Source organism: Arvicola amphibius, chromosome 12, assembly GCF_903992535.2.
Source record: "Arvicola amphibius chromosome 12, mArvAmp1.2, whole genome shotgun sequence".
Classification (NCBI taxonomy): Eukaryota; Metazoa; Chordata; class Mammalia; order Rodentia; family Cricetidae; genus Arvicola; species Arvicola amphibius.
Genome location: NC_052058.2, coordinates 101,259,801 through 101,273,024, shown reverse-complemented (window position 1 = coordinate 101,273,024; position 13,224 = coordinate 101,259,801). Strand labels below are relative to the sequence as shown.

At 50.7% G+C, this 13,224-nt stretch overlaps 1 protein-coding gene across 2 annotated transcripts in view; it reads right to left on the bottom strand.

The window, feature by feature from the left end:
• Gli2 (GLI family zinc finger 2) overlaps positions 1–13,224 on the bottom strand; it is a 168,099-nt gene that overhangs the window by 48,545 nt on the left and 106,330 nt on the right. For both annotated transcript variants that reach the window (XM_038349824.1, XM_038349825.1), the window contains exon 2: positions 9,658–9,763. In XM_038349824.1, the coding sequence (XP_038205752.1) occupies positions 9,658–9,763 (106 nt within the window). The remainder of the gene's footprint in view (positions 1–9,657; positions 9,764–13,224) is intronic.

Sequence of the window (13,224 nt, the reverse complement as noted above, 5' to 3'; positions counted from 1 at the left end):
TCCGCAATCTTTCACAGCCTTCGTCCAGGACCCCAGCCCGGGGAGGGTACCACCCCACTGAGAGCAGGCCTTCTTAATTAACCCGACCTAGAAACTCCCTCACAGACAGGACTGGAGACTTTCCTCCCAGGAAATTCTGCATACTGTCGAGTTGACAAAGTTAACCATTCCAAGGGCACAACCCACCCCCCTCTTTTAGAGAAGAAACTGAGGATTGTGGTGGTTAAGCAGCCAGCCCTGTATGTAACGAGAATATGCAGTAGGATCCATATCCCAGCCCGACATATTTCTGCCTCCATCCCGAGAGTGCAGAGTGGCAAATGTCCAACAGAAAGAACCCCAGGGGACAGGAGAGGGAGCAGAGCATCACTTCCCGATGTCCTAGGACATCCTGGCCAGAAGCCTGTCCCTGCGACTGCTGGGAACACGCTCCTTCTGTACAGCCCCATGTCTACAGGATCTACAGGGCTACACCTTTACTCCCCAGTGGCTTGGGCCCCCAGCTGACCTCATCAGTGCTCCCCAAAGCCAAGGCCAGGAAATGTCTCTTACACGAGCAGCTGCTATTCACAAAGATCAAAGACAAGGCATCTTATCAGACAAGCTCCTCATTAAACTTTTATGGGCCAGATTCCATTATAAATGAGCTGTCTGTCCTAGGCCACTGAGCACATTTCTGGGCATAGATTCTGGTGTTCTCAGAGCAAGAAGAGATGGCGGCAGGGATCACGCTGCCTGGAGTTCAAATCCTACCTGTGCCATGACTAGGAATGTGTTACAGTTAACTGAAGTGTCCCTCCAGTCACATGCATTAAAAACGTCTGGCTAACAGCTGGGAGTGGGAGGGTCCTGGGAAGTGATGGGATCATAAGGGCTCTGCTTTTCATCAACAGATTCAGGAACCGCCAAGCAATTAACCCATGGATAGATACATAGTAATTGATGACATTATTGAGATTAAAAGTGCACACCCCCATAACTGGCTTTTTAAAGTGGGTTCTAGGGGACTGAATTCAGTCCTCAGCTTCTACACAACCAACTGCAGCATCTCTCTAAGTCCAAAGGGGTGTGTTTCACCTCTCGCTCCCTCTTAATTCTCTGTTTCCCGGCTGCCATGTGGTGAGCAGGATCTCTCGCATGATCCACTAACGTGCCTCTACCTCACCACAGGTTCCTGACGATGGGACCAGTGACCATGGACTGATGTCCCAGGAACCTGAGTTTGAATAAATCTCTCAAGTTATTCTCTCCTTATCTATCACAACAAAGTCTAACTCACAGGGCATGTCAAGGAAGAGGCAGCCTGCCTTGCGGTGTCTGAGTTTCCCCCTTATGAATGGGGAGGGCCAGCATTACCAGGCCTGCATGGCAGTAGGTCTTGATTTTACTTCACAGCTGGCCTGACCCAGAGGTCTCTTTGCCTGAGGGTCCTCTCATGGCTATGCCACTCCATACAGGGCAGGCTGTCCACACAGTCTGCTCTAGGCTCTCCCTCTGTCTGCTGACCTGTCTGTTGATCTGTTTTAGAGAGAAAGAGCTCCAAAGACAGACAGCAACATAGCTGGGGAAGCCATGGCAGAGGAGGGACGAGGCTCCTGGTGGGTGACTCAGAGTCACCTAGCACCTCAGCCCAGCAAACAGGTAGACATGCCCTTCCAACGCCCCCTCCCATCCGCCTGTGGAGAAGACGGTTCTTTAAGAAGCACAAAGCAGATACAGTGCAGCCCACAATCAGGTACGGAGCTAAGAATCCAGAAGCAATCAGCCACATTTCCTCCTGCCCAGCTGCTGCCCTTGCTGAATGGCTGAAGACTGACACAAACCCCAGGATCATGTTAGTAAGTCACAGGTGAGTGTTTATCAACAACAACGACCTTGGAAAAGCTATTTTCAAAGCCCCCAGACTAGAAAGTCAGCTAGCTGAGTATAGTCCCGGCAAAGAAATGACCATCTTAAGTGACAGTGTGCCAATTTACGGGCTGGCATCTCCATTTGTATGCTCCTGCTGGGAACAGGCGGGAACTCATATCTGTAAAACGGTTCCCTCGGGGGACTTTGCGTAAGGTGTGCCCACCACCTGGCATTCCGTCTACTTCCTTCACACTCCAGCCAGCGTGCTAACTTTCCATGAACTGACAGCTAGACCCCAGAGCCATCTGTCCCCAGGTGGAGCCTTTCTGCCCTCTATGGAGAGTGGCCTTGCAGGACTATAAACTAAGTTTAAGTCAGGACCAAGTGATCTGCAGGGAGTCGTATGCTGTAGTCGGACATAGAATGTGGGGTGGCTGGAAGTGATGGAGGCCAGGCATGGTGCCAGACATGAGAAGACAGCAGGACACTGGTCACTCTCCAGCACACACTCCATGCCTTCTGCAAGCTGGGGTATGGATGAGGTCAGGTCAACCGGGGTGGGGCTGAGGTTCAGCTATGAGTGGGAGAGAAAGAGGCACAGGAGATTTTAATGTTCCCATTTCAGAGGTGGCTATTGCTATTGTTGAAAGGGCAGTCAGCCCACAGCTCTGGGCTTTGTTCCTGGATATAAAACAAGTAGGGATGTCCCTAAACACTGGCCTTTGTAAATTTACAAATAAGCAGATCCCCAGGCCTCATCCTGGGCTAGAAAAATCAGAATATCTGAAGCTGGGTTCAAACCTCTTTAGGATGTGTGTGGGGAGAAGGGGGTGGAGATCGAACTCGGGTGGCAGGTGCTGCCTGGCACACACGGAGTCCTGGGTTCCATCCCTGACGTAATAAATCAATGATGGTGGTGCACATCTGTAATTTCAGCACCAGAGGTGGAAGCAGGAGGATCAGAAGTCCAGTGTCATTCTAACAAGAAGAACCAAGCAGGAGAGCGAGCACCCAGAAATTGAATGCCAAGGAAAAGCACCTACAGGAGGCAGAAATGGCATCCCTGGCGTTAGGGGCTTTAATCTAGCTGTATCGAGGCTCCAGGGGAGAAACTGGATTCTGATTTGTCTTGCTGCCTGTACTCTTCCAGTTGCACCACCTTTCTTCGAGCAAAACAAAATGGATTCAGAGAAGCTAAAGCAGAGGACGTACGCAGTCCTAAGACATTGTCTCCGGTCTTCTTCTTTGTCACAATGCGTGCGTCACCCTGCGGTTTCAGCCCCCTCACCACACTGACAGATAGCCCTGTTTGTCCATCCAGGAGAATATGCTGCAGCAGCTTCTAGATTTGTGACATGTGGATTTCATCGGCTGTGCCTGTGGTTGGGGAACTACTGTCGTAGAGTCTCCCGTAGCTAGGTAACAGAAAATGATGGCAAAGACTTAGCAAGCAGGAGGAAAATGTTCCAACCCCAGAACCTGACATCTCATGAAGGAAAGCTCCCCTGCCAGATGTCTCCTGCCAGAAGTCTGGTACTGTATTTCCTGTTTATTCCAAGTCAGAACCAGTGAGAATGTCCCCATTCTTGTGGTCACAGTATTTCAGCTTCCAGTAGTAATTAAATCACAGAAAATAGGAAAAAAAAAAAAAGAAGTCCAGTGTCATCCTCAGCTACAGAGCAAGTCTGAGGCCAGCCTGAGCTACGTGAGACCCTGTCAGAAAGAGAAAGAGCCCAGATCACTCAGACTGGGGCTTGCTACCCTGAGAGGTTTCTCTAAAGTCTTCTAGGCTAAAGGCAGTTCAGACTGGCTTTCTCTGGAAGCCCAGAGCAGAACAGAGCTGGGCCCACAAGCAACACCGAGAGCAAAGCAGACACCAGCTTCCTGAACCATCAGCATGGCCTTCCACTCAAGGGCACAAAGTACTCTTGGCCCAATGTGCACCAAGAGAATGGTTCTTTTCTGGGGGACCAGCCCCACCACACTCCCCCACGTTCCCTCCAACACCCTGGCAAAGCTGTTCTAAGAGCAAAGGCCCAGAGGAGAGCAAAGGGCTCCCTTCTTCCCATGGCAACATGGGCATTGCAGATGCTCAGCTGGCTTTTTCTTCTTCCTCTGAAATCTTGGGAGCATGTCTACATTGGGGGTCACAGAGAAGCCTTGACCAGTGTACCCCCATCGCTGGTGTTTTCCACAGATGTTGCACTACAAGTTCAGGGACAGTATCATTGTACATGAGCATTACGGGAGATACCGCCATACACAGGCAACAGATACCACCACACATGTGCATCATGAGCGATACCACCATACATGAGCATCATGAGTGATACCGCCACACACGGGCATCATGAGCGATACCGCCATACACGGGCATCATGAGCCATACCACCATACACGGGCATCAGATACAGCCATACATGGGCATCATGAGCCATACCCAAGCATCAGGAAGAAGTGTGATTTTTGCCAAAAGCAAGATGGCAGGGAAAGGGACTAGTGATTCAGCTTATGCCTCCAATCACAGTTTATCATCAAAAAAAAAAAGGACAGGGCTCACGCAGGGCAGGGATCTGGAGGTAGGTACTGATGCAGAGGCCATGGTGGGACGCTGCTTACTACCCTCTTCTCGTGCCTTGCTCAACCCAGTTTCTTACAGAACCCAGGACCACCCCAGGGATGTCACTACCCACAATGGGCTGGGCCCTCCCCCATTGATCGCGAATTAAGAAAATTCCCTACAGGCTTGTCCACAGCTGGATCTTATGGAGACATTTTTCTCAGCTGAAGTTCTTCCTCTCAGATGACTTTAGCCTGTGGTGACATAGAACTAGCCAGCACAGATCCCCAGCAGTTCTCACCCATGACTATTTCCCAGGTACCCTGATATATTTGACCATCATCCCTGCTCCTGGGGCCACAGAGAGACAAACGTCCAAAGTCCTCCACTGAGGAGAAAGACTCCCTCCTCCCTGAGTCCCATTTCTGACCTACCTGTGCTCCCAGTCTGTCCTCCCGCCTGTGATGAACCCTCTTCTGGACCAGGTAAATGGAGACCCACAGTAACAAATCTCTAAGAGCATGCTTCCAAATCTATTCCACAGACCGCTGCTCCATCCTACCGCGGGCTAGTGAGACGACATAATCAGGAAACTGTTGTTCACCTTCAAGCATAAGGACCCGAACTGAGCCAAGCTAACAAAAAGGGGTGGCGGTGACACACACCTTTGGGAGGCAGAGGCAGGCAGACCTCTGAATTCAAGGCCAGCCAGAGTTACATAATGAGACCTTGTCTCAATATCCACCCCCGCCCCGCCACACAAATTCGAAAAAAGCCGAGGAGCCAGTGAGATGACTCAGCAGGCAAAGTGCTTACTGGGCAAACATGAGGACTGAGTTTGGATTCCCCAAATACCCACAAAAAATCTGGATGTGGTGGCAAGTGTCTGTTAGGCCAGCGTCAGGGGTAGAAACAGGCCAATTCGAGAAACTCGCTGACCAGCCAGCCTAGCTGAAATGGTGAGCTCCGGGTCCAGTAAGAGACCGTGCGGTAAAAGGAAATGACGATGACAATGACGACGATGTGAAGAACAATCCACTGCTGGGGACACAGACAGGCAGAACCTCAGGCTCCGCTGGCCAGCCATGACAGCCTACTTTGTACGGGTATTACAGGTCAGTGAGAGACCCTATCTTAAGAGGCAAGTTCCCACCACAAGTTCCCGCCAAGCGGTGGTGGTGCACACCTTTAATCCCAGCAGATTATATTAACCAGGAAGCAGAGGCAGGCGGATCTCTGTGAGTTCGAGGGCAGCCTGGCCTACAAGAGCTAGTTCCAGGACATGCTCCAAAGCTACAGAGAAACCGACTCGAAATAAAAAAAAATAAGGCAAGCTCCTGGGAACAGCAGCTGAGGCTGTTCTCTGGGTCCACTCCTATGCATGCATCTCCACAGTCGCGCAAATAAACGGGCTTGCGGCTGTTACAAATGACAGCCCAGAGGATTCTGTTATTAAGATCATCTCAGTGAGAGGTCTTGGGTTTGGCATTCAACGGGGATACTAAAGTGGACTGCCATTTTGTTAAGAGATTTATCAGAAGAGTGATTAGCATCATGGACAGACAGACAGACAGCAGCATGACAAAAGCTCCAAGGAGTGTTCAGGACCACCCGGCAGAGTGGGGGTCCCTTCTTATAGGTCTCAGAAGAAAGGGGAGGTTTTCTGTCACATAATTGATGGGTGTTCCACAGTGGACCTGCATCTGGGGTGGAGATGTGCATCTCCAAGGATGTGACAGAGTGGGGAGGAGGGCCACATCGAGTTGCGGTGTTCCCAGTATATGCATAGCCCTCTGACGTCCCGTGGTCTAGCAACCTGAGGCCTGCAAACTTCTTTGGGGATCTGAGGATGGCACCTGCCACTCTCCTGGAATCACAGCACCTGGGGGAGTCTGCAAGGGACTGGGTTGCAGATCTGCAGACATACTCTTGAGGCTTGTGAGTTCACATGGACCACTCTTCTGCACTGGCAGGCAGCCTGGCAGGACCCAGATGACAGCAAGTCCTTGGGTATGATCAAGGCCCTCCTATGGGCATATGGAAGGCCAGGGACCACAGAACTCAGAGCCTGCATGTTAGGATCCTCCACTCCCAGAGTTATCAGGATCCTAAGAGCCACAGGCAGGGATCTGAGTGTTCAAGCAGTGTGGGGCAGGAAGGGGCTGAGCGGAGCACCAAGTGCACCCAGCAGCAAGCAGAAGCTATGGCTCCGAGAGGCACGCCGGGGCTTAGACTCTACTGACAAGAGATGACACGGTACCTCATTTGCTGCGTGCCGCTTGCGTAATTAGATACATTGGTGGTAGCAAGCAGACTACCACGCGGGCTTGATGGATTGGGGACTCCACCAGGCTCGGACCACATTAATCACGGAAGCCAGAACTATGGGGCCATTTTTCTTACAGGCGTTGTCTAGTTCTCACCTGGGATGGAGGGAGTAGGAGAAAGAGGAGGTGTGCCTTCCAGAGCCTTAGGCCAGCCCTTTCTTGGCCTTTTTGGTGGAATCCAGCTATCCCGAGGTTATCAAGGAGCCTCTCAGGCTGACCTAGCAGGCCACAGGTCCTACACTGTTTCCTGGTAGTGGGGTTGACAGGCAAGATCCTCCCGGGCTACGTCCCAGAGTCCAGTCTCCTAAACCATACAGAAGCGCATGGGCTACCTCCCAGCCTCTGTACCAGGATTCGGTGATATTAAATGATTAAGAACTAGCCCCTAAGAAGGCTGCATTAATTATTAATCTATTGAACCCGTCAATGTTGTCTGCATCATAGTCGTGATTTGGGGGAAGATGTTAGGATGCAGAGATGATCCTGGACACAGCTGGACCACCTCTAAAAGCAGCAGCAAGTGCCTCTGATAAAATAGACAGCCACAGAGAGTACCATACCAGGAGAGGAGCAGCGTGAGGGCGGGTGCCGGGAAAAGGTGGGATGCTGTGAGGTGGGGGCTACAAGTCAAAAGATGCAGGCTCCCAGAAATGGGAAAAGACAGAGGCATGTGTTCTCTCCAAAACTGCGTGAGCAAACATCTGTGTTGTTAAGCCACTGTGCTGGTCATTTGTTATAGCCACAGGAAGTGAGCACACACTCCTTAGTTATCCAGTCTGCAGCAAAGGTCACGGAAGCCAGTGAGCAACAAGGTAACTTCCATGGTTAAGGGGCTATGGAGATAGCTCAGTGGACAGGAGCACTTTCTGTGCATGACGTGGGCCGTGTTCTAATCCCCAGCACCCACTTAGAGAACTGGGCACGGCTGCGGATCTGTAGGTGACTGCTGTGGGGGGACAGAAACCAGAGGACACGGAGGCTTCCTGGCTCTGTCTAGTTTCAGGTTCAGGGAGAAACTCTGTCTCTAGGGAGTAAGGAGAGTGACAGGGAAGGGCGTCTGATGTCCTGCTCTGGCCTCCACTTGTGTGTGTGTGTGTGCACACTCTTGCACACACACAAATTCATGTATTCAGTGTGAGATCCTGCACAAGGAAAGACAGACTTAAGGGAAAGCTACCCACATTTGCATCAGATATGTGAGTTACTTCACTGTATTGGTATCGGATGATACAGGATGTTAATGTCTGAATAGCTGAATGGAGGACACGCTGTTTATCTTACCTACTTTTTACAACTTCTGCATGCTTGAATTTACTCCAAAATGAAAACTTGGCCATTGTGTATGGTGTATTATCTGTGTATGTGGGTGCGTGTGTGTGTGCATGTGGGGGTTAGAGGACAACCACAGTCCTCCTCTTCTGCCTTACATGGGTCCCAGGGGTTGAACTCAGGTTACCAGGCTTGTACAACAAGCACTTTTACTCAGGGAGCCATCTTGTCATTCCCCAACATTAAACTTAAAATTTGTTTTTAAAAGAAAGCCGGAGTCCCGGGTTGTCTGGTTGGGACTCTGTCTACTGTCTAGAAGGCAGTAGGTGTGCTGAAACAGTATCACTGGTGGGCTGGCTGGAATTTAGCAAAGGCACAACGATTTGAACATGGGAGTGCACGGCTATGCCGACCAATTTTATCCTAGTGGGAGAGAGAGTCTCACGGGTGGGGTGCCAGAGGGGACTCTGCTCAACACTGTGTGTGCCTTCTATGTGTCTGTCATTGTCAGTACAGCCCCAAGGGAAGCTCAGAGTCTATGTGGAGCACATATGATAACCGCTTATTCTGCTATGGCAACAGTGTTAAAATCCAGACAGGGTCTCATTCAGTTCTCCTCAGGAGGTGGCTCTGCAGCTGAGGAGGATCTAGAGGAGCCAGCCATAAAGGCAGGTGACAGGGATTATGAGTCAGCACCCCAGACAGCAACTTGATATGGACAAAGGCCAGAGTAGAGTGGGAGGGGAAGGGGACAAGCAGAGGGACTCGCTTCCCAAGCATGGACGGCGGTGCAGAGGCTGAGAGTAGGGAAACAGCCAAGGCCTAGACCCCTGTGATGGTTAATACTGATGATCAGCTTGGAAATGGGAACCACGCAGGAGACACACATACATGCCTATAAGGTTTTTCTATATTAGGTTATTTGGGGAGGACCCACTCTAACTGTGAGAGGCACTATGACATGGGTTGGGGTCCCACACTGAAAAAAAAGGTGAAACCCAACTGAGCACCGGAATCCATCTCTCTCTGCTTCCTGTATGTGGATGCCAAGTGACCAGCTGCCATGACTTCTCTACCACAATGGATTGTAGCTTCCACCCATGAACTTTCCCTCCTCATGTTGCTCTGGTCATGTTCTTTGTCACTGCAGTGGGAAGAGTCATGGGGTCTCTCCTCTGCTAGGAGAGTGGTGGTGTAGGAGGTGGAAGGGCTGAGAACGGAGCAAACACCAAGAGAATGAGTGTCTGCCAGGGGCCAGAGGCCATAGGTGGAAATGTCCAGTCACATCAAGGGGTTGCCTTTCTCCTTGGGGACCTCAAGATGGGAGGCAGGAGGAGACCCCAAAGCTTGTTTTAAAGAGGAGGGAACACATGGAGTAGTAAAAAAGGAGGCTCCAAACCACTATGCCAGGGCAGTCTAGACCTACGGTTACATTCCTGACTTGAGTTTGGGGTACTGGATGGGTGATGAGCCTCCAATCATGTAGGGACCAATGAGGAAGCTTAAAGTCACAGGCCACAGTGATGACATGGGATCCGAGCTTGCTACTCAGAAGAAACCACAAGGTGGCCAGTATGCGTGTATCACCTGCTCATGGGTGCACAGTGGCCGTACACCAGGAGCAGCAAGCAGGTGGAAGCCAACACTTACCCATGAACACCGTGGACCGAGTGAGGATCGTAATGGTACCGTCCTTCCTGGTGTCTCATGTCAATCGGCAAAGGTGCGTGGAAAGGCGGCAGGAGCTGCTGAGGAACTGTGGAGAGGGAGGGAGAAAGAGAGAGAGAGAGAGAGAGGACTTCAAAAACTTTCCCCCTCCCTGGAAAAACAATTTTCAAAAGGCTTTAAGCTCCATGAATTCCTGAGCGAGAGTGGTCAGGACAAGGGACTCCATGATGCCTGCGCTATCACACACCCACTAAGGGGGATGAATAAATAATCAAAGCCAGCCTGAGAATCCTACATCTTCCACATAAAAGATCCCCAGCCGTGCTCTTGACAAAGACAACCAGCTCAGTGCTCTTTGAACTTGGGGAACCCAGCTTGGCCGCAAATCAGGGCTGACAGCGCTGACAGGCTCCAACTCCCGCCAGCTTCTGCCCACCCCGGCTTGGCTGCGTGTGGCTTCAGTGGCGTCAGGTAGCTACTTCAGATCCACTGTGCACACGGCTGTACATGTTTACCTGGAACCATCTGTGAAGCAAGGCCAGGCCTGGCTTGGGGGTTTGCTTAGATAGCTAATTCTCTGCTCTTTGTACATGCATGTGTGTGTGCATGTGTGCACATGTGTTCACATGTATGTGCAGACTAGAGGAGGACTTCACGTGTTGTCTTTCGGTGCTATCCACACTGCTTTATAAGACAAGGTCTCTCGATGGGACTTGGGGTTCACTGATTAGACTGGGCTGACTGGTTAGTCCCAGAGATCCACCTGTCCCTGCCTTCCGGGTGCTGGGATAGCAAGCACATCACATGCCACCACGCCAGGTTTCTGACACGTGTGTGGGGACTGCGTCCTCATGAGTGCATGGCAAGTTCTTTACTATCTCCCTGGCCCCAAACAATGGTAAAGTTAACTCCTTTATCACAGTACCATGGAAGAGAATTTCCTAGCATTTAGACTACGAGGAGCAGCCTTATTTCAGCGCGTCTATCAAGGCACACCGAGCTGTCAGCAGCCCTGATGATGTGCGCTGTCAGACCCAGCCCCACTTCCCTGGCCACCGGCCTTCTGACTGCGGGAAGCATCCACAGAGGAACGGGGAAAGCTCCAGTCCTTAGCCTTTTCCCAGCCTACTTGTTAAAAGGCCCTGTTTTCCTAAAGCCTATAATTATGTTTGCCTCTGGGGCACCCAGGCATTTTCTTTCAATAAGCAAAGAGCATCCTGCAATTATCACGATGATTTGTTGAGCGCAGGCCAAGTGCAGTCGGGGGGCTGACTCAGCTCCGAACTGACACACGCGTGTTGGGGGTTTCAGTCCTGGAGGCACCCGCCAGCATGCGTGGCTTGATAATGAACATGAAGAGTGGAGATCTGGGGCTGGGGAGATAACTTAGTGGACCCAAATTCAAAGTCAAAACCCACATGAAAAGCCTGGCAAGGGGGTGCACACTCATAAACCCAGCTCTGAGGAGAGAGACAGGAGGATCCCTGGGGCTCTCTGGCCAGACAGCCCAGCCCCACTGCCAGGTCTCAGATCCTAGTGAGAGACCACGTCTCAGAAAACAAGGTGGATGGCATCTGAAGAATGAACAGAGACTAACCTCTGGCCTCCACATACATGTACACGTGCAAACATGCAGCCATACAACACATGCACCTGACATACGGGAACATGCCCACAAACATCTATTTTAACCACTCTAGATAGTCAGGCGGCACCAAACTCACGCCACGAGGCTGTCACCACTCCACCTACAGGACTTTTCAGCATGCTAAAGGGGACTGTCCCCATCAAACAGCCCACTAGTCCCTTGCTCTGACAACAGCCATTCTACAGTCAGTCTTTGTGAACATGACGACACTTTTATCAGGATAGCCCTTGTCCTTTTGTGTCTGGCTTACTTCACTCAGCGTATGTCCTTGGGGTTCATCCATTTGTGGAACAGGCTGTAATTTCTCTCCTTTTCAGGCTGAATGCTATTCCACTGTATGGATATACCATATTTTGTTTGTCTGTTAAGCTGTTGGTAGACATTTCGGTTTAACGCTATCAATTTCAGGGGACGTGGGAGACAGAGTCTTATGTGGCAGCCCGAGCTGACCTTGAATGTATGACAATCCTCCCTCTGAAGATTATCAGCCTGCTGTGATTATAGCATGAGCTGCCCAACCCTGCTTTAATGGAAAGAATTTTCAACGAGAGGAAACTTATCCTGAATTAAAAAAGATTACTAACTTAGTGTGTGTACATGGTGTCTGCATGTGCATGCATGCATGTGTGTGTGTGCGCACGTGCACGCGTGTACAGGTACATGCTGTATGCTGTATGTGTACAGGTACCCATAGAGGCCAGAAGTGGAAACCCGATTACCCAGATCTATAGTCACATTCAGGGTCCTGATATGGGTACCGAGAACTGAATGGGGCCCTCTGAAAGAGCAGGACCTCTATTACCCACTGAACCATCTCTCCAGGCTTCTGAAATTTTAACTTCACTGTCCCACGCTTGTGGTGCTCTCCACTAGAGACTAAGCGAACAGAAACCACATCTCTCTGACATACTAAATTGGCAAACCAGACCCAGCGGGGAGCCAGCGGGGGACAATAGGCACTTGAACCAGCCTGGTTCTGGCATCTTAAGCTGCATAGAAGCAGATGGCCTCCCTTTTCTGTGGCTCATGTCTACGGTCCTCTGTATCGCCACACACAGCTCACTGGCCCACTGGCCCTTGCACCAGCCTGCAGCCCAATCCCTGGAGCCCTGCTGTAACAGGGCGGCACACACTCGTTCCGTCACACTCGTGCTCACACTCAGAGCTTCACACCCACAGCCACCACACAGTCTTTGCAGCCCCAACTCTTCATGCAAGTAAGTGAAGGGATGAAGGCTAGCACCGGTTCATCTGAAGTCTTGGATATTTCAGCTCATTAGAGGTCATCCTCTTCAAGTTCCTGATGGAAGCTTCCAGAAACAAATACTTTCCCAAAGCTTTCCGTGAGGAAGTTTTAGCTTCTGGCTCTTGAGAGGACTCCCTGCCATACAGAGGCTGCAGAAGCAGCCCAGAAACACCAGGAGAAACAGGAAACAAGAGCTACCTTTGGGCTGGGAAGACAGTGCAGCGGGTAAGAGCACTTGCCGTGCAAGCACGAGGACCAGAGTTCTAATTCCTGCCACCCATGTAAAAGCTGGGCACGGCCACCTGGAAGCCAGTGCTGTAGGGGACAGGGACAAATGACCCTGGGGCTTGCTGGTTGCCAACCTACCTCCAGGTTCAGTGTAAAACCCTGGCCAAAGGAAGAACACGGAGAGTGAGAGAGGAAGATACCGATGTCCTGCTCTGGTCTTTGCACACACACACGCACATGCACCAGACATAGATCCACACTCCTCTTCACCCATATATACACACACCTAAATAAATAAATAAATAAATAAATAAATAAATAAATAAATAAATAAGCCAGCTTTCAGCTGACATACTGAATCTGATCATTCTACACAATGTTTTCATTGTGGGTTTTTTGTTTTGTTTTTTCAAGAGAAAAAATAAAT